This window comes from Petaurus breviceps, unplaced genomic scaffold, assembly GCF_028583685.1.
Source record: "Petaurus breviceps papuanus isolate PSGF00001 unplaced genomic scaffold, PetGlider_PUasm1.0 90823, whole genome shotgun sequence".
NCBI lineage: Eukaryota > Metazoa > Chordata > Mammalia > Diprotodontia > Petauridae > Petaurus > Petaurus breviceps.
Genome location: NW_027187352.1, coordinates 7,522,987 through 7,544,758, shown reverse-complemented (window position 1 = coordinate 7,544,758; position 21,772 = coordinate 7,522,987). Strand labels below are relative to the sequence as shown.

The 21,772-nt window shown below is 38.3% G+C and overlaps 1 protein-coding gene across 5 annotated transcripts in view; it reads right to left on the bottom strand.

Annotated features, from left to right (window-relative positions):
• The window catches only part of ACER3 (alkaline ceramidase 3), a 205,150-nt gene that overhangs the window by 23,886 nt on the left and 159,492 nt on the right, over positions 1-21,772 (bottom strand). For all 5 annotated transcript variants that reach the window (XM_069070901.1, XM_069070905.1, XM_069070903.1 and 2 more), the window contains one exon: positions 19,566-19,601. In XM_069070901.1, coding sequence (XP_068927002.1) covers positions 19,566-19,601 — 36 coding nt within the window. The remainder of the gene's footprint in view (positions 1-19,565; positions 19,602-21,772) is intronic.

Below are 21,772 nucleotides of genomic sequence, written 5' to 3'. Positions count from 1 at the left end.
ATATTTGTAATCTCTATAGGCATTGTGAATATGGCATTGCTGATACACTGCCTCACAATAACCATTAAATCTAGGTCTGCCTCTGACCATGTTTCATTTAATTCCCTCAATATCTTCTTGCCTGGACACATGTACCCCTTCCTCCCCTCCAGTTCTGGAACCATTATCACTTCAATTCTGTCTTTACTGCTGGAAAGAACAAAAAGGGACAATCATGAGAACTATGAGTTGATTCCCAAGAAAAAGCAGGGAAAAAGAAAGAGAACACCTCTCTTGCCTTGTTCAGGACACCTGGTCCAGATGAATCCTGAGTACTGAGAGAGCTGGAAGATGTGATTTAAATTTCTATCAATGATCTTTGAAATGTCACGAGAAGCTTGATAGGTATCACAGGATTAGAGCAGAGCAAGTGTCCTGATTTAAGAAAAAAAAAACAAAACACATACAGCTAACACATTATACTAGAGGATCAACATGCAGAAAAACCTTGACAGGTTAGAACTCTGGAACAAATGTAGTAAGATAACATTTAATAGAGAAAAATAAAGTCTTTTGTAAAATTTTACACTTGGGTTAAAACAGTTCAACTTGGAAAATACAAGATGGGGAGGTATCTATGGCTAGAAAGTCATCTGGGAAAGATCTGGAGGTTTGAGTTCTCAAAGCGCAATGTGAATCAGATTCATTACATGTTAGTCAAAAATCTTAAAATCATAAACTGCATTCATTAAGAGCACCAATGTATTGAGGGTGAGGCAGAAAGAGTCAGTCCACAGAGCACTCAGAGGAGGGTGGGATATTCAAGTGCTCCAAGATCATTCTCTGTGATGACTCAAGTTGAAAGAGCACTAGATTCAAAGTTAGGAAGACCTGGGGTGGGCCACAGATAAGTCACTTAACCTTACAGAGTCTTAGTTGCCTCATCTGTAAAATAGAGATGGTACCACCTTAGAGAGTGGTTATGGCAGCTGGTGGCACAGTGGAAAGAAAGCTAGACCAGGAGTCAAGAAGACCTGAGTTCAAATCTGGCCTCAGACACTGGTTAGCTGTGTGGCTCTGGCCAAGTTACTTAACCTCAGTCTGCTTCTGTTTGTCAGCTGTAAAATGGAGATAAGAATAGTACCCTCCCTCCCAGGGTTGTTGTAAGGATCAAATGAGCATTAATATTTGTAAACTTAACAGGCACTAAATGCTTGTTTCTTTCTTTCTTGTTGGGAGGATCAAGTGAGGTATATAAAGCAGTGTTTTGTAAACTTTAAAAGCACCAGATAAATTTAATATATTACTGCTTATTGTTATTTAAAGCATCCACAGATGTTAGGAATATAGAACAGAAGACTTAAGGAAGACATTTGAAGGGATTCAATTTATTCTTCTTGGCCTCACAGGACAGAAGTAGAAGCAGGAGTTCAAGAGGAAAACTGAGATCTGATATCAGGAGAAGTTTCCTTAACATTAGAGCCACCCAAAGGTGAAATGGTCTGACTTGGGAAGTAGGGAGTTTTCTCTCTAGAGTTCTTAAAAAAAAGCCCCTTATTGAATATTACTTGTTGCCCAAGGGTTTCTTATTCCAGTTTAGGTCAGGCAGGTGGGATAGTCTCTGAGGCCTTTTCCAATTCCTAATCTATGATGCTGTGATCCTGACCTGGGGCAAGTTGTCTAACTAAGTTTCCTTACCAGTAAAGTTACCTTAGCTCTGAGGTCCCTATGTTCAGTGATTTCATGGAAGAGATATTTATAAGTGAGAAAACATATATATTTAAGTCATATAAAAGTATGACAAATAACTGCAAGATCCATTTTGTTGATGTGATTTCCTACTATCAAGAAACAGTATCATTTCAGTACAGTCTGTATCCTAAATGAGAACAAACAGGTTTTTTTGTAGCAAGGTGAACATATTCTTCAACATCATTCTGGCTAAAGTATTCTATCCCAATAGTTACGCATTTCCAGTCCTTTTGATTACTCCTCCATGCCAATCATAGCAAGTAGACCATTTGAGAAAAGAGAATTAAAGCTAAATCAGTTCCACCTGATGTACATTTGACAATAGCCAAATATAGGTAATTCATCACACTTATGTTGGACAATGGTGTTAGGTTTCATTTCAATAATCACAGAGAAAACTTCTATAAAGTTTTACAAATATAAATCACTTTGCACATTGTTTTATTTGATTTACACACTATCTCTGTGAGGGTTGTAGGGTGAGCAATATCATTTCCATTTTATAGATGATTAAACAGTTTCAGAGAGGGAAAACAGATGCCCCTGAGGCCACATGACTAGTGAGAAAGCCAGGTGTTCAACCTCTTCATTTTATAGAGGAAGAAAATGAGGCCCTGGGAGGTGATATATGATTTACTCAGGACTATAGTACTAGAGACTAAGCCACAAGTCCTGTTCACTAGTGCTAGTTTCTTCTCCTATAAAATGAGTTGGTTGGCCTGTTTTTTATCCTTTTACTCTGTGAACTGCTGTAATGCTTAAAAAAGTACAGGGGTTCTTGACAGGGAGAAGACAATTCAGAGGAGAGGGGAGAAAGCTATGATTGGCTATGTTCCACAAAAATGCCCTTATTTTATCCTTTTGTAGGCAGCGTTGTATCTATAAAATTCTGGTCAGTTACCTAACTCCACCGGGAAGGTTCTTCTCTGGCAGTCCATCTTACTATTTAATGAAACCTTAGAGATGTCACTCTTCCACTTGTATCCTAAATATCAAATCAGTCACCAAGGCCTGGCAAGTCTTCCTTTCAAGTATCTTTCTTACCCATTTCTTTTTTTTTTTTTAAAGCAATAGGGGTTAAGTAACTTGCTCAAGGTTACACGGCCAGGTGTTTCTGGGTGGGTGCTAAGTGTCTGAGCCCGGGATTCGATCTCCAGGTCTTCTCAACACTGCAGTCGGTACTCTTACTCGCTGTGCTACCTGGCCGCCCCTTTCTTACCTATTTCCTCCATCATCAATCCATGCAATTGCCCAATGGTGACCCTGCCCCTAGGATCTCCCCTCTTTCCTCTCCAATCCAGTCAGGACATATGACAGATTTAAGATCACAGATTTACAGCTACAAGGGACCAGTGAGATGTAACCCCTTATCATAGAGATTAGAAAATTGAGACCTACAGTGGTTAAGTGATTTGCCAAAAGTCATATGGGCAGTATGTAGCAGAGCTGGGATTTAAACAGTAGTTCTCTGACTAGGTCTGATCATATCAGCCCCCTTCTCCTGCAAGAAATTCTAGTGGCTTCCTATTACCTCCAGATGAAACACAAAATGCTCCATTTACCATTTAAAGCCCTTCATAACCTAGCCCCCTCCCACCTTTTCCCAGTCTTCTTAGACCTTGCCCCCAACATAAATTCTTCAATCCAGAGACACTACCTCCTAGCTGTGGCACACACAAGACACTGCTTCTCTTGGTTCATCTTAATCTCCCACCCGAGGCCTGGAATGCTCTCCCTCCTCCTTTCTCCACTCTGACTACTGACCACCTTGGTTTCCTTTAAGTCCCAACTAAAATCCCACCGTCTATAGGAAGCTTTCCTCAATCCATCTTAATTCTAAAGCTTTCCTCAGTCAATTATTTCCCATTTACCCTGCATATAGCTTGCTTTGCATATATTTGTTGGCATGTCTTCTCCCTCACAAGACTGTAAGTTCCTGGAGGGCAGGTACTGTCTCTTGATTCTTTTTGTTCCTCAGCACTTAGTGCAATGCCTGGCACATAGAAGCGGCTTAACTAATATTTAGTGGCTGATTGAGATATGGGGTTTGGAGGGCTTGTATATCAATACTTAACCATCCATCTATAAGAAAGGAAAGCTGTAATTAGCTGGTTTCTTTGTTCACTTGTGATATATTTTTATATGGCTAACGCTATTTAATCATTAATTTAAGTTGTACCAGTCAGGATGACTGAAAAAGTACAGAAAACAAGGAGTTACTTATTCCACTCAAAAGATTAAAGAATTTGATGGGATAAAGTATAAGAATTCTTTAAGAGCTCTTCAGAGTTCATCTGAAAATCAGTTTCTTTATAATAGTAATGTTATTTCTGGTGATATTTATCTCTAAAATGTTCACACTTTGGCTCTAGGGAAGATAGCTGTGTTTCAGTCCTGTCATACTGGGGGGCTAACTAGAAGGTCTTGTTTTTCTTCTCTATAGAACCATAGAATTTAGAACTGGAAAATTCTTAGAGATGATTTAGTCTGACCCCTCTTCTTCTTCAAAAATACCCATTTCTTTCAAATGACTTTTGTATGACAGTTTTGACTCTTCTTACTACTTTAGCCTCCTAGGACAATAGACAGTCATGGCAACTCACATAAAATTGCATTTCAAAATTGAATTACCTCCTATATCCAAAATGGGACAGTAATGGGCTTTGAAGCTATAAATCTAGAAATACAGTTCCTGTTACAAACAGAAATATTCATACTTGTCAGGAGAGTTAAGGATTGATGGATGTTTGCTTTGGCCTAATTCTAAGAATGTATCAAAGTCTAAATCAAATAAGCAGTGTTAAAATTTGTCATTCTCCAATAAACATTTTACACAATGCAGAACGCTACTTTGCCAAGTCTTTGACTGAATTCACCAAGAAAAACTTTCAGACAGTTTTCCATTTAGCTGTGGCATCTTTTTATCTTCTGGTTTCATTTATATGGAGAGTATCAAAATGAATGTGGCTCAGGGCCTCCAGCAGGGTGTACCCCTGCATATAGAGGACAAAGCTCCCCTACTGACTACAGTAACAGTTTACTGTTACAATGAATGGCTTAAAATTATGTCTTAGTGCTCCTGGGCTCTTGGTCCCCCTTTCTGCCGCTCTCTCTCCTCTGTGGCAGAAGAAAGGGATCACATGGGACTAAAGACAACTTTGTACTTTTGAATCTGTTTCATGAACTGCTAGGATCAAAAACTTTTATAACTTGATGACAATCTTTCTGGTAATGAGCTTTGATGTAGTGAGATGATTAGTGAGGCTAATCTTCACATGACAAATGACAACCATACCACCACCCTGCACTGACTTGAAGCCTTTCAGGCTGGAAGGACTTGTCAGAACTTCATTGGCATATGTTCCAAAAACCCAAGGCTTGGAAAGAAGAATTTAGTGGGTAAAGGGATGCATACTGAACACTGTGTACATAAGAAAGATGGAAAGAAGATATGATTACAATACTTCCAAGTCAATGAATATGTGTATGGTTAGCAAAAGTGAAGGTTTTTACCTTCATTTACCACATTACCTAACACATTACAGTGTTTTCTTTTTGTAAAAAAAAAAAAAACCAACCCAACCCAATATATGCAGTGCTATTGTTACAGGATCTCTAAGACATTTGTTTCACATGAGATAAGAAGGCACAATGGTCAGTCCAGTTGTTTGTTCCAGACACTAGCAGCTGTGGTCCTCTTCTAATTAGAGGTGCAGTGGTTCCCAAATGAAGACCTACTGGGGTGTTAGAGAGTTTCTCCTCTACAACATTTCTAAGAAGGTGGTCATCTGTCTCTGCCATACAACTTGCAGTGAAAGGAAACTCATCACCTTTAGAGACAGTTCATTCCACTTTTGGAAAACCCTAATTATACTAAGGACATTTTTACTTATGTAAGGCCAAAATCTCTGCCTTTCTACTCTCTAGAGCCAAGAAAAGCAAGTCAGATGGTAGTGATAATAACCAACCCTCCTCCATCACACTCCTATCTTCTCATCTTCTTAATTTCTACAATCTCTTGAACCAATCCTTGTATGGCAAAGTTTCCCATTCCCTCTTCCCTTTTGGACATGATCTTTTGTGCTCTCAGTAAAACAGGGAAGGGAGCCAGGTGGTGCTATGTAAAACATGGGGGATGTCTCCACTGGATGGTCTCTTTACTGAGGGAAAGAGCTGGTGTGAAAGCTGATGGTGTTAAAACCTCTGCTGAACTATTTAGGGGCACTAGATAGATGGAAAGCAGTTGTTGTTTGTGGAACTGGTTTACATATGGTGGTGAGGAAAGCATTTGCTTAGAATCAGTTGGAAATATAGAGGGTATCTCAAAAACTTTCATTCAGTTTTAAGCTATTAAAGCTTAAAGATTTTTGGGACACCCTATATATCCAGGAGAGAAGTTTCTGGGAAGCACACAGCAGTGTCTGATTATGGATATGCCCTCCCCTCATTCCCCCTGCATGGTACATTATGATGAGCAGGGATGTTCACCAATCAATCAATCAATCAATCAATCAATCAATAAATGAGCATTTTAAAGTACCTTCTATGTGCCAAGCATTGTATTAGGTGATTAGGATACAAAATTAAGAATGAAATAGTCACAAACCTAGAGAAGCTTATAGTCTGGCAAGGCTGCACATATATAACATATATAGGTATACACAAAATTGACAACACAAAACAATTTTTTGGAGGAAATAAAGGGGATAAGGAAAGGATTTCTGCAGAAGGTAATCTCTGAGCTAGGGATTCTGAAAGACAGAAGTGAAGAGGGTATATATTCATTCCAGACTTTGGGCACAGGGCACAAGTGCCATATGAGAACCAATAAGAGGCCAATGTGCTGGAATTCAAGTGTACCTTGAGAGGAGCAATGTGCAATCAGGAAAGAAAGCTAGGGTGGTGCCAGGTTTTGAAGGTCTTTAAATACCAGAGGAATTTATATTTGGTCCTTAAGATAATAGGGTGCCATTGGAATATGTTGAGTAGGGGAGTGACATGGTCAGATTTTTGTGTTACGAAAGCGTATTTTGCAGCTGTGTGAAGGATGAATTAGAGACTTGACCTGGGGAGATCAACTAAAAAGCAACTGCAATAGTCCAGGCAAAAGTGATGAGAGTGTTTGGAAAAAAGGTGGTACCTATGAATGGAGAGAAGGAGACTAATTTGAGAGACGTTGGGAGGTAGAACTAGTAAGGTACGGCTTTGGTGGGGTCAGTCAGAAGAAGGTATGAAGGATAACACTGAGGTTGCAAATGTGGAGTACTGGGAAGATAGGGATACACTCAACAGAAATAGTGAAATTCAGAAGAGTGGTGGGAAGAAAGGATAATGAATTTGGTTTTGGACATGCTGAGTTTGAGATTTCTAAGACATCCAGTTTGATGTGGAACTGAAGTTCAGAACAAAGTGGGGTTAGAATTATGGACCTGAGAATCATTACAATAGAGGTGATAATTAAACCCATGTGAGTTCAAATCACTGAGAATGTACAAAGAAGAGGGCCCAAGACAGATCTTTGGGGAACATCAATAAGGGTACTCTAGGGCCCACATACTGTGTGCTCCAGCAATGAGGAAGTGAGTACTGAGTAATGCTGTGGATATATATATATATGTATATATATATGTAATATGCATATGATATATATTGTAATCTTTCCCCTGAGCTCCTAGTTTTAAAGCACCAACTCTCTGCTATAGTTATGCAGATGATTTCTAAATAGATTAGATTTTGTATGTACAAGCATAAATAATATACAAATAAAATATGTACAGAAGTCATCTGCAAAAAGATGACCAGTGAACCCAAGGGAGCGGATAAGATGAAGAGAAGATGAAAGGGTTAAGGACAGAGCCTTGGGGATGCTCATACTTGGGGGACAGGAGAGGAAGATGATTTAGCAAAGGACACTGAGAAGCAACAGCCAGTCAAGTAAGGAGAGAAAAGTGCTACAGAAGAGTGAGTATCCTGGAAGAGGATGTGGTCAACAGTACCAAAATAGGGAGCGCTTTGGGGAGATCAAGCAGGATAAGGACTGAGAAAAGCTCACTGGATTTCCCAGTTAAGAGTTATAACTTGGAGAAAACATTCTTAATTAGGTCAGAAGCCAGATTTTCAAAATATTGAGAACTTAGAATGAAATAAAGAAAAGGAGGCAATGAGTATAGACAAATCCAGGAGTTTGACAATGAAAAGGAAAAGAGAAAAAGGATGATAACTTTAGGGGATGACGGAGTCAACTTAAGATTTTTTTTTGTTTGTTTTTTAGTTCAATCACCTTTGGGATTCAAGGCTTCCATTATTTGAAACCATTCTTTCTTTTCAGCCTAATCATTCCCTTTCAGCCTATTATTCCTTTCCTCATACTCAGTATTCTAGGTAAACTACACTATTAGCCTATTCCATTTCCAACATGCCCTGTGTTTTCCTAGCTCTGTTCCTCTGCTCATGTTATCTACTATGCCTAGAATACCCTCTATTTTTCTCTCTGCCTGGTAAATATTTGAAAAGCACCAGCTGGTTTATTTCCAATATTCTAAAAGTGTTGGATATATGTGACACCTGCACAAAGAACAAGGTATTCATCACTTGCAAAGCATTTGGCAACTTAATGAGGGGCATTTATCCTAAGGGCTGAGCCACCTAATAGTGTTATTTTTTTGTGTTCCAAACTTAGCACAGAAGCTAACACATGTTATAACAAGCTTGGAACTTGGTGGTAAGAAGTCTATAAAAGCTAAGCAAAATGTCCACAATGAGGCTACCTTTGGTGTGTCACTGAAATTCATGAAGATAGATGTAGTTTTTATCTTTTCCAAAGATACCTCTCCCCTCTTCCAAAATTTCCTAATAGTGCCAAAGGTAGCACCATCGTCCTCCCAATCATCCAGGCTGGATGCTGCGGTGTCATCTTTGACTCTTCACTCTCTATCATCCTCACATAACCAATCTCTTCACAAGTCCTTTCCAACCTACACTAACAACATCTCTTCTAATAGTCCTTTTCTCTTCAGTGACACTACTATTACCCCTGTGAAGACCTTTGTCACTTGACATTTAGACTACTGTAATTGCCTGATAGTTGGTGTCCCTGCCTCAAGTCTCTCCCCATTCAAGTCCCACTTCCACTCAGTTATCAAAATAATTTTCCTACAAATGTGACCATGTCATTCCCCCACTCAATAAACTACAGTGGCTTCCTATTATAACTCCATGATCAAATATAAAGTCCTCTGTTTGACTTTTTTTTTTTTGAGGGGGGAGGGTAGGGCAATTGGGGTTAAGTGACTTGCCCAAGTAATTGTTAAGTGTCTGAGGCTGGATTTGAACTCAGATTCTCTTGAATTCAAGGCCGGTGCTCTATTCACTGTAGCCACCCCAATGACAGTTTTCAAATGAAGAAATCTAAGCCACCAATAGTCATATAAAGTGCTCTAAATCATTAATAATTGGAGATATTTAAGTTAATGGAACTCTGAGGTTCTCACACTTATCAGATTGGCAAAGTTGACAAAACAGGAAAATGGCAAAAGTTGGCAGGGTTGTGGGAAAATAGGCACATTAATGCCTGTTGGTGGAGTTGTGAATTGTTCTAGTTATTCTAAAAAGCAATTTGGAACTATGCCTTAAAAGTTATTAACTAGGCCTTATACCCCCTAAGAGAACAAAGAAAGAAGAAAATGTCCTTTATGTACAAAAATATATAATAGCTCTTTTTTACAGTGACAAAGAACTGGAAGCAACTGGGAAATAGGTTAAAAAAAATAATATGTTAATGTAATGGAATACTATTATAAAGTTTCAGAGAAACCCAGAAGACTTGTATAAACTGATGCAGAGTAAAGTGAGCAGAACTAGAACAACTTACGGAATACCAGTAACAGTATAAAGATAAGCAACTTTGAAATGTTTAAGAACTCTGTTCAATGCAATTCCAGCCATGACTTCAAGGGACAGATAAAGAAATAAAAAATAAGTAAGGAACATAAAATATCAGAACTAGACCTTACAGATCATCTCATTTTGTTTAAGGTTATATGTTATAATAATAGCTTCTATTCCTATAGTTCTCTAATGTTCAAAAAGTGCTTTTCTCATAATAACTCTTGGGGTTGGTAGTGAAAGTGTTTCCATTTTATTTATTTTTTTAATTAACATTTTTTTTATTTTTGGAGGGCAGTTGGGGTTGTGATCTGCCCAAAGTCACATCACTAGTAAGTGTGTCAAGTGTCTGAGGCCGGATCAGAACTCAGATCCTCCTGACTCCAGGGCCGGTGCTCTATTCACTGTGCCACCTAGCTGCCCCATGTTTCCATTTTAGAGATAAAGAAATTAAGGATTTGAAATCTAGTGACTTGTTCCTTGGCCAAAGAACTAGTAGTGAATGTTGGATCTGGAATTCAAACCCAGATTTCTCAACTCTAAGACTACACCACATCCACTGTACCAAGCAGGCCATCCAAGCTACAACAGGTAAACAGAGGTGATATTATTTGATTATGTTACCTTATTTCATGTAACTAATTTCAGATGTCCTATGGGGTGGTCATCAATGATTTGTATTTGAAGTTTACATTGAAAAAAAAAACATAGATTATGTAGAATTTAAAGTTAGGAGCTTACAAAGAATCTAGTGACTAGATTCTAGTTCTGTACCCTTGTTTTACAGATGAAGCCCAGAGAGAGAGAGAGAGTTAACTTAAGTCACAGAGGCAGTAAGTAGCAAACCTAGGACTCGAAGTCCAGTCTTCTGATCCCAAATCCAAGACTACTACTACTACCACCACCACCAATGCTACTTCTCTCTCTCTTTCTCCCTGCCCCACTACTCTTTTGTTATAATATTTTGAATTCTAATGTTCCTTCTAGCACTAATGTTTCACAAACTAATATTTTATGCTCTAAAATCTTTTCCTGTTCTCATATTCTTTGTGCTAAGGTTTCTATTAGCTAAATCATTCTAGGCTTCAACAACCTGTTGAGCTAAGGAAATCTTTAAACCTAAAGGTTTATATGCTTACACTGAGCTATTCCTTACGTTGTCTTTAATTACTTTTTACACTAGCCTGGCCTCTAGATGGAACAGTGGATATAATGCTGGGCCTGGACTGAGTTCAAATCCAGATACTTAATAACTCTGTGACCCTTGGGAAGTCCTTTAATCTCTCTTTACTGCAGTTTCCTCAACGGTAAAATGGAGATAATAAAAGCACCTATTGCTCAGCTGTATGCTGTCGTGAGGATCAAATGAGATATTTGTACAGCATTTAGCAGTGTCTGGCACATAGTGAGCCCTTGGTAAACTCTTGTTCCTTACATCCTACCACTTCACATTCATATTTTTGACCCTGCAAAAAAAAAGACACTATAGCAAAAGGAAAGGGTAAGAGACTTAGAGTTATGGTGGGATGCTCCTGAATTTAAATTCTGGCTCTTTAATTTAATACCTGCATGAGCCTAAACAACTTATTTCCTTGTCATCTATTTCCTAGTCTTCAGAATGCCAGGATTGAATGAGATGATCTCGAAGACCCCTCTCAACTCTAAAATAAATGGATCTTACGATTCTATGCATCTTAAATGGATTCTAACAGTATAGAAATGAGGCTAAAAAAACTCACAAGCCCCATCAACATTTTTATGGATTAAATGATGGAATTATCAAAGTTGGAAGGAGACCTAAGTGAGTATCTAGTCTAGATATCTCATGCCATCCAAGATTTGGGATCCAAGTCATATTATCTAAGTTAAATTATTTGGTTTTTGGTCCCTTTGTTTCAAAAACATAAACATATTTAAATATTAGCAATTTACAAATAGAAGAGGGTTATAAACTTAAAATTAACATGCAATTTGAGTTTGAAATCACTGATCCAGTCCAAACCTACCTAATAATAATAATAATAATAATAATAATAATAATAATAATATACTTGAAGAAGGATCATATAGATTTTTTAGTCTCTCTCTGAGGCATGAATCTCCTCTATCAAAGGACAGTAGTAATCTAATCTCTGCTTGAAAATATCTTATTCCACTTTCAGATGTCTCTCTAATTGTTAGGATACTATTTTTAATAGAGCAAAAAGAAAAGCAAATTTGGAGTCAAAAGACTTAAGGAATCCTGGCTCTATCAGTGTGACTTTGTGCAAGTCATCTAAACTCAATGTGCTCATCTGTAAAATGGATATAATTTTTCTCCTATCTCATAGGGTTGTTATAAGGAAAGTATTTTGCAAACTATAAAGGGCCAAAGAAACAAAAGCTATTATTCATTATAATGAGCCAGCATCTGCTTTCTTGAAACAACTTCCCCATCAATCCTAATTCTGTCCTTGGGAGCCACAAAGAACACCTAAATCTCTCCTCCATGAAGCTCTGAATCTTAAATATTGTCTTGGAAGGTAACTGTGCTACATAATATCATGCTGAAGCAGAATTAAAGGGCAAATTCCAAAGACATTTTTGATGGTATAGCTTCCTGCTTTTGTTTCCTTCCCTGTTAATCAATAACCTCTCAGCTCAATAACTCACCCAAATCCTTAAACTGGGTAAAACCAGTTTTCAAGGCTTTAAAATGAACTGTTTCCAGATCTTCCTCTTTCAGATCATATTACTATGTAGGGATGCTATACAGATTTTGAATTGCAGACCACATCTTCTGAAATGAGAAAATCCAAAGTCCTGGCTCTGCCACTTTATAATAGGACCACAAGGAAATCATTTCACTGCTCTGGCCCTCCTACAATGAAAGGGTTGGATTAAATGGCTTGGAAGATCCTTCCTACCTTTAATATTCTGTGATTCTGTGAAGTGCTTAAAACAAATATTCTAGTATTTCCTTTACCAAATATGTTCTGCTGCTATAATCCAGGAAAACTGACTTCTTTTACATTAAGAATCTGAGTTGGCCCTCTTCTGTAATTTACTCCCACCCACTCCCAATACAAATGGCTAACTAGTTTAAAAAGGGGAGCATCCAGTCTCTGTTTGAAAGTATCTTGTGATGGGGAACCCATTAACTCCTTAGGCAGTCGGTTATATATTTTTTTCAAATTTTAAATTTATTTATTTTTAGTTTTCAACAGTCATTTCCACAAGATTTTGTGTTACAATTTTTCTCTCCCTGTCTTTCCCCTACCCCACCCCAAAATAGCAAGCTATCCTCATACTGAGAAAAGTCTTATGAGTTACAATTATTGTTTTTCCATGTAGGAATGTAAATAGTTCAACTTCAATAAGTTCCTTATGATTTCTTTTTCCCCTGTTTACCTTCTCATGCTTCTCTTGCTTCTTGTATTTGAAAGTCAAATTTTCTGTTCAGCTCTGGTTTTTTCATCAAAAATGCTTGAAAACCCTCTATTTCATTGAATGACCATATTTTTCCTTGTAGTATTATATTCAGTTTTTCTGGGTAGATGATTCGTGGTCTTAGTCCTAGCTCCTCCGACCTCTGGAATATCATATTCCAAGCCCTTCAATCCCTTAATGTGGAAGCTGCTAGGTCTTGTGTTATCCTGATTGTGTTTCCACAATACTCAAATTGTTTCTTCCTGAATGCTTGCAGTATTTATCCTTGACCTGGGAACTCTAGAATTTGGCTATAATATTCCTAGGAATTTTCTTTTTGGGATCTTTTTCAAGGTGATTGGTGAATTCTTTCAATTTCTATTTTGCCCTCTGGTTCTAGAATATCAGGGCAATTTTGCTTGATAATTTCTTGAAAGATGATGTCTAGGCTCTTTTTTCAGGCAGACCAATAATTTTTAAATTCTCTCTCTTGGATCTATTTTCCAGGTCAGTGGTTTTTCTAATGAGATATTTCATACTGCCTTCTATTTTTTCATTTGTTTGGATCTGTTTTATCTGGGATTTTTGCAGCTTCCAGAGCTATTAGGTGGGTGCCCTCTCTACAGCCCCCACATGCCTTCACACACTCCAGGACCACCACCCAAGACTGCAATCTGGATCCAAGCAGGTCAAAGCAAAAGAGATTACCCTCTGAATGGTAGCTTCGTCCCCCTGTAATCTGCAGTCCAGAAGCACTGGAAGCAGCCACACGGCAGGGGCTGCAGCCACTGCGCCTCCTCTGCCTCTTGCTCCAGGGGCAGCAGCCAGACTGCTCTCCCTATTCCAAACAAAGTTCCACACTGATCTTTTACTTTGTCTTTGGAATTTGTGGATTGAGAAGTCTGGAAACCGCTACAGCTGCTGGCGATCCACTCTCCCAAAGTCCACTCCAGCTGCGGCTGGTCAGGGCCACCCTGGGGCTAAAACCGTGGGCTCAGTTGAGATTGCACTAGGCTCCCAGTGCGCTGTGATGGACCCTTTCTGCCAGTCTGATTTGTTTCTCTCTGTCACTTTGTGGGTTCTGTAGCTCTAAAATTTGTTTAGAGTCATTTTTATGTGTATCACAGGAGTTGGAGGCCAGAGCCCTGCGGAAGTCCTGTTTCTACTACACCATCTTGGCTCTGCCCCCTGGCAGTCAATTATATTACATGACAGTTCTAACTGTTAGGAAGCTTTATCTGCATCTATCCAAATCTGGCTCTCAGTAACTTACCCCTATTGCTTGTATTTGCTCCAGGGCTGAGAAAATCAAATGTCTTTCCCAGAAGAGTTCTTCAAACACTTGTGATTTTTGTTGGTCATGATCTCTAAGTCATTTCTTAAGAGTGAACATTTTCTAATCCTTCCACTGATCTTACTGTGGCACAAGTTCAAGACCTAGTCAGGCTCCAGTTTGTCAATATCCTTCAAAACATGCGGTGCTAAGACCTAAGCACAAGCTAGCTATGGTCTGATCTGGGTAAAGGGCAAGAGAACCATATCATATATGGGAGCTGAGCTATAATCAAGTCAGTACACATAAAGTGCTGAGGAAATTTTGGCAGCTCTACATTATTCGACAGGAAATGGATCTTCCCTCTGAGGCATCTGTGTTTCAAAGTATTTCTTACTTTGTTCTGTCAATAAACAGCACTTTGAATTAGTTGAGATAGAATGGAAAGTGCCCTGAGAATTGGAATTGGGTTCTAGTCCTGCCCTTGTCCTCGCTCCTAACTCATTCTGGGACTTTTGATAAAGTCACTCCCCTCTCATTTTTTGCATCTATAAAATCACCTTCCCCTCACTAGGGAAACTGGGCCCTAGTTTCTTCAACTGCAAAATGAATGGGGAAGATCTCTTAGGTTCCTCCCAGTTCTAAGTCCCATAGTGCTACAATATTGAAGTTTGGCAGTATCTATAAACCTTTCCATGTAACATCCCCACCATATGACTTATAAAAAGTAAAATTCAGACCACTGTGATATGGTATTTGACACTTAGTAAATAACAGATATTCTTGGTAAATAATAGATGTTTTCTGGGGAGTGGTTAACTTCTTTTTTTTGGCTTTTATATAAGGTTTGGGGAGTTGGAAGTAGAGTTCATGGAGATCTGGAAGTCAATGGAGTTTCCCTAGAAACAGCACTCCATGGTGCAGTTAACATTCATTTCTAGTATAGTACCTTTTCTGGTTTGAAAATTCAAAGACTGGAATTATACAGAAATGTGAGTTTAGGCAACAAATTACCTCATCTTTCTGATGCTCATTTATAGGGTCAGGAAGTTGAACTAAGAGAATTTCTATGGTCCCTTACATTCTTCCAAGAAAATAAACATCGACTCTTCCCCTTTTCTGATTTCTGGCTCTTGCTAATAGGATCTTGGGTACGAGCTAAAAGAGCACTGGACTAGAAAGAAGACCTGGGTTTAAGCTTCAGTTTAGACATGAACCACATCCTTGAGCAAAGCACATAATCTCATGCACCTCAGTTTTCTCATCTGTAAAATAATACTTGCACTGCCTACCTCCTAGGTTTGATGTTAGGAAAGAACTGTGTAAACTATAAAGCCTATAGAAGTGAGAGTTAATTATATGGGTTCTCATCTGCAAGATGGAGGTCATAATACCTGCCTGCCTGTTTTACAAATAAAATAGCATGTGACAAACAAAACAAATGTAAAGTACAGAGAGGACAAGTGTTGGAATAATAACATTAACATTTATGCAGCACTTTACAAGTTGCAAAATAATGTATATGTTTTATCTCATTTGACCCTTACAACAACCTTAGCAGGGAGGTGCCATTATTATCTCAATTTTACAGATGGGCAAACTGAGGCCACAAGATGTTAAGTTGCTTGGCTTCCTGTGAGATTTTACAAAGGTCATTTAACCTCTTGGGGCCTCAGTTTCCTCATCTATACAATGATAGGGTTGGAATAGATGGCCTTGAAGGTTCCTTCCCACTCTAGGGCTATATTCTTAAGGCAATATGATTGTCATATAGCCCATTTCACTGCTGGATAGCTCTGATTGTCAGGAAGTTTTTTCTTATATTAAGCTGAAATCTGTTTTAATTTCCATTGCTGATTCTATTTCTGACCTATGACCTTAGAAACTTACTGTGTGACCCTAGACAAGTCACTTAAGACTGTTTGCCTCAGTTTCCTCATCTGTAAAGAAAGCTAGAGGTAGGAAATGGCAAACCACACCAGTATCTTTGCCAAGAAAATCCTAAATGAGGTCATAAAGAGTGGGACACAACTGAAACGCTTGAACAACAAAAACGGGTACAATGATACTTATAATACCAACTTCACAGGACTGTTATAAGAATCAATTAAGTCACATAATAAAAAAAGCACAACATAAATGTTCACAATTAAAAAAAAACCTGGCATAAACTGGCTCCCGATGATCAGAGTGAGCCCTTAAAATACTTGAGGCTACATGTTCTCGCTTCCCCAATTCACAGTAAACATTTCCATTCTTTCAAGCAGACTCATCTGTCTGCTCTCTAACATGCTCATTCCTCTTCTAGAAATGACAAAGCTTGTTGAGGTCCCTTATAAAATTCAAAGCTCGGAGCTGGATACAATGTTCCAGATGTGTTTATTTTGCTCAAGTGTAGGTACTAGAATTACTGGCAACCTATGAATATCTGCTGAGTACACGTGACTGGGGAACAGCCCTTGACTGACATTTTGCTATACAAAAGCAAGTATAGTATGGCGCTGTATATATAATGTGAAATTTGGAATCAACAGACCTATCCAGAATCACACAGTTGGTCAGTGTCTGAGGAGGCAGCACGGAAGAGCAGAAAGAACACAGAGCAGGAGTTAAAGAACCTGGATTCAAATCTAACTTCTTGGCACTTATTATCTATCTGTGTGACTAACTAAGCAGCTAAGTAACTTAACTGCCCTCGGCTTTAGTTCCCTCCTCTGTAAAATGAGGGGCCTGGGACAGATAGCTGCACAGGTCCCTTACATACCTAGATCTGTGATTCTATGATCCTAGGTCTTCCTGCTTCCATGTCCAAACCTCTGCCTGCTCTATACATCGCAGCAGATGGGGTGGGCTTGGATCTAAGATTGGGATTGGAATCTTGATTCTACCACTTAATTACTGGGTGCTCTTGGGAAATTCACTTTTTTTTCTCTAAAACTCAGATTTATCATCTGTATAATGTAGATAACAGAATCTGGGAATTTCAGAGCTTAGAAGGCACCTCAAAGGACATCTAGTTCAATGACTCTCAGAGCTATAATCCTGACAAGTGACGAAATAGTTTCTTCTCGAAGATGTCCTTTGATAAGAAATTCATCACTACCTCCTCAGGTGGTCCAGTTCATTTCTGGGCCAAGTTAACTATTGAGTTTTGCTTCACATTAACCTGAGATTGTCTTCTCTAGAAATGTCCACTGAGACCAAGCAGAACAAGTCTAATCTCTTTTCCACTGGAAAGCCCTGAAAATACTTGAAGAAAGTTATCGTTCCCTTAAAAGTTTCTTATTCTTCAGGCTTAACAGCCCTTCAACTTTTTCTCACGTGGAATGATCTCAGTCCCTTTCCCATCCTCGCCATCCTCTTCTGAATGCATTCTAAGGTGTAAATGTTCCTCCTATAATGTGGTACATAGAACCGAACACAATACTACAGATGGGTCATTTCCCTGATTCTGGAGTCTACTTCTATAATGCAGTCTTAAACGTTTTTGGCTCTAATATCAAACTGTGGACTCATAAGAAGCTTGTAATTCCTAAACCCCTCAAGTTCTTTTCACATGAACTAGCCATGCCTAGCTAGGTTTTTCTTATCTTGTACCTGGAAGTTTACCTTTTTTAAATCCACAGACTCAGCTCTCACTTTGCTTCTATGTCCTTCTGCATGTATATTGGCCTTCTCCACATGGTCTAAGGAATGCACCATTGCTTCCATTTCTCATCTTACCTTCCCTTCTCCCCCTCCATCCAGTCAGTACCTAGAGTGTACAGTGTGAGGAACACCTGGGGACACTGGACCCTGGCTTCTCTTACTAAATCAAAATTAGACCAGGGGGTTTTGCTGGAAATATATATTTTTAACCAATAATTTCTGACTAATAGGAAACATATGAATTTGGGCTGAGACATTAGTTACTGGGGTGAACTGAAGAGAACAAAGTACTCATATTTATAGAAGGGTTGTAGGTCACAGACCCAAACTATAACATCCCTAACCTCACATAACATAGCAGTCATCTTGCCTCTGTTTGAAGAGCTCCAATGACATTGGAGCCCACCCCCTCTAAAGACTCTTCTGGAATATTCTAGAGAAATATGAAAAGAGATTGTGCATCTTTTTCAGTCCTCATTTCTAAAGTGTCAAGACACTGTTTATTCAAACTTCTGCTTCTTGGCTTGATACTTTTAACAAATCACTCCACCTCATCTGTAAAGAAGGAATATGAATTCTTGTACTATCTCCTATACAGGGCTGTTTCACAGGAAAGGACACTGGAAAGTATAAAGTTCTATTCTATAAATATGAGTTATTATTCATGACTAACATAAGTATAAGTAAAATAAAGTGAAGTGGACCAGTCAAATAGCAAGGGTAAAGAAAAACAAATGGATCCTCTAAGTCTTATCATGGTATTCATAAGAGTAACAGAATCAGATGTCCTTCAAGGCATTAGGTAGATTCTTTATGGAAAATCAAGGGAAAGACATGAAAAAGAATTATCCATACCATTTGCACTGGTGGAAGCAGTAATAGACCTTGACCACTGATGCATGAAAATATGGAAATCATATTAACAATAAAGTTTATACTACTGATTATTTTCTTAGTGACTAAAAAAGTACTATGCTGGTAAGATCTGTACAAGTAAAATGATAAGGAAATAGAATTGTGTTTCACTTTTAAACTTAATACACAAAAATTTAAACTTTCAGAACAAAAAGTGGAGGGGAGGAAAAAAATTGTACTTTAAAGGGATTTACTATAATATTCCTTTACCCAGAAAGTTCTCCCTATGTCTTCGCAATAAAATTTCATTTTTATAACTGTATTTTCACCATCATAATCATGATTATGATCAAGAACATGAGCAATAGATATTGAAGCCCATACTGTGGCCAGTCACTATGCTAAGCACTGGAAATACAAAAAGAGGCAAAAGCAATTCCTGCCCTCAAGGAGCTCACTTTCTAATTGCAGAGACAATATATAAATATTATATATTAACAAGATATGCCCAGGGTAAACGCCTCTGGGGAGGCATTAGTTGTAGGAAGAAATGTTGTGAAGGCAAAAAATGACAAGATTTGGCAAAAGATTAAATATAGAGGGTGAATAAAAAGAGAAGTCATAGATGATGCCAATGTTGAGAATCTCAGTGTATTTACACATAATATGTATACAAATGTATAAATAAAAACATAAGTGGCTGAAAAAAGAAAATTCAGGCTCTTGTATTAAATAATCAAGAACTGAGAGGGAAGAAAAGACTTACCTGGTGGAATATAGGTTCTTTAACTTTTAGGTAAACCTGCAAAGAGTTAAAAGAAACATGCATTAATTCAGCCCATCATAAAAGGTCCAACAATCCAATCTTCATTCACAAGCCACTCCATATTCTTTCTTACAAATGCTATTTGTTTCTCAATCCTGACTTTAGTCCCTCTGGGGGTAATTCAGGTTAGATGAAAAATCCAGACAAAGAAGGAAGAGTATTGATCTTTGGGTCAAAAGATCTGAGTTTGAATTTTGGCTCCATGATTTAATGTCCGACTTTGGTAAATAAGGCACTTCCCTTCTTTTGGTCCTAGTTTTATCAACTCTACAATAAAGGGGAAAGACTATTTGTTTTCATTTAAATTAAAGTGGGAGTCTGACAACCTACAATTTTAGCCTTTGTCCTGCCATTAACTTGCTGTGTGATCTTGAGCAAATAACTTTATCTTTCTGGATCTATTTTCTTCTTTGTAAAATATGGGATTAGAACTAGATAACCTTTCAGCCCTGAATTAATGAATTTGAGAAATTTGGTTCAACACAGTTTTTGTATCAAGTGTAAGCTGCCTGATACTACTTTTGAAAAACAATGAATCCATTCATGTGGCAGCTAGGTGGCACAGTGGATAGAGTACTTTGTTGGGTTTGGAGTCAGCAAGACTCACCTTCCTGAGTTCAAATTTGGCCTCAGACACTTAGCAGCAGCATGACCCTGAGCAAATCACTTCACTCTGTTTGCCTTAGTTTTCTTCTCTGTAAAATGAACTAGAGAAGGAAATGGCAAACCACTCCAGTATCTCTGTCAAGAAAATCCCAATGTAGTAACAAAGAATTGGACACAACTGAAATGACTGAACAAAAGCTAAAATCCATCCATGACATACATGATCTTAGATACTTTACCATCTTGATCACTCTCATCTGGACAAGATCTAGCTTGTCAATGTCTCTCCTAAAATGTGATATCCTAAACTAAGGTTAATGAAGTGTTATTTTAGATGGCATGTGACCGGCACTGAATGGAGACAGCTACTGTTTACCTCATTTTGGACACTAGGATCCTATCCATGTAGTCTTAGATTATATAAAGTTTTTTTTGCTGCCATAGCACACAGTTGGCTCATAAAGAGCTTGGAACGTGCTAAAACTGTCTAGTTCAAGGGCTTTCTTGCATCTAATACAACACAGATGCCCAATAAATGCATTCTAGAAAAAACAGTGGCATCTCTGGGAAGAGTTTTATGTTTTTTATAGGAAGGCAACCTATGGTTGCTATGAATTCCCTTTTCCTGGAGGAAATTAGGCAATGTAAATGGCACTCATGCAATCCTTTTTAATCTTTCTGAATTACTATTTTTCCTCCCAATCCAGGAGGAAAATGATCATTTAAAGAACCAAGGGTGATAGGGTCGAGAACTATGTTTTCCTTCTTCTCACTGCTTCTGGTTTTGATGGTTGCCTTTTTTTTTTGCTTCCCTGAAGTGGGGAAGCACATGCTTTCCCTGATGCAAGCTATCTATTCAATTCATACCTGAAACAGAATTCTCTCTATAGTTTACTCAACAAGTAGTGAGTCAGTCAGCCAGTCTTAGCTTCAGTAATAGGAAATCGCCTGCTTTCTAAGGCACTTCTAGACAGCTGAAGTGGTTAGGACATTTTTCTTTTCTTTTTTTTTTTTTTCCAAATCTACACTGACCTTGGCAGCTTCTACTCCCCACTTCTAATTCTGACTTCTTGGGACAAGGTCGTGTCTCTTCCACTCTTCCATAAGGTGAGACCTTCCAATACAAGGCAGGTATCATGTTTCTTCAAAATCTTTCCACCATCTTGGTTGCTTCCTCTGGAGACTGTAATTTATTAAAGTCTTTCCTAAAATTTGCCACCCAGAACAGAAAACAATACTCCAGATGTGGTCTGACCAGGGCTAAGTATAAGACAATTATGTCTAATAGAAAGAAAAGAAGGAAAATGGTTACTATGTCTATTTTGTGCTAGGCACTGTGCTAAGAACTTTACAAATATCTCATTTTATCCTTACAGCAAAAATGGGAGCAAGATGCTATTATTTTCCCCATTTTACAGTTGAGAAAACTGAGGCAAACAGGTTAAACTTGTACAAGGTCACATAGCTGTCAAGTATCTTGGCCCTGATCTAAATTCAGGTTTTTCTGACTTCAGGACCTGTGTTCTGGCCACTGTTCCACC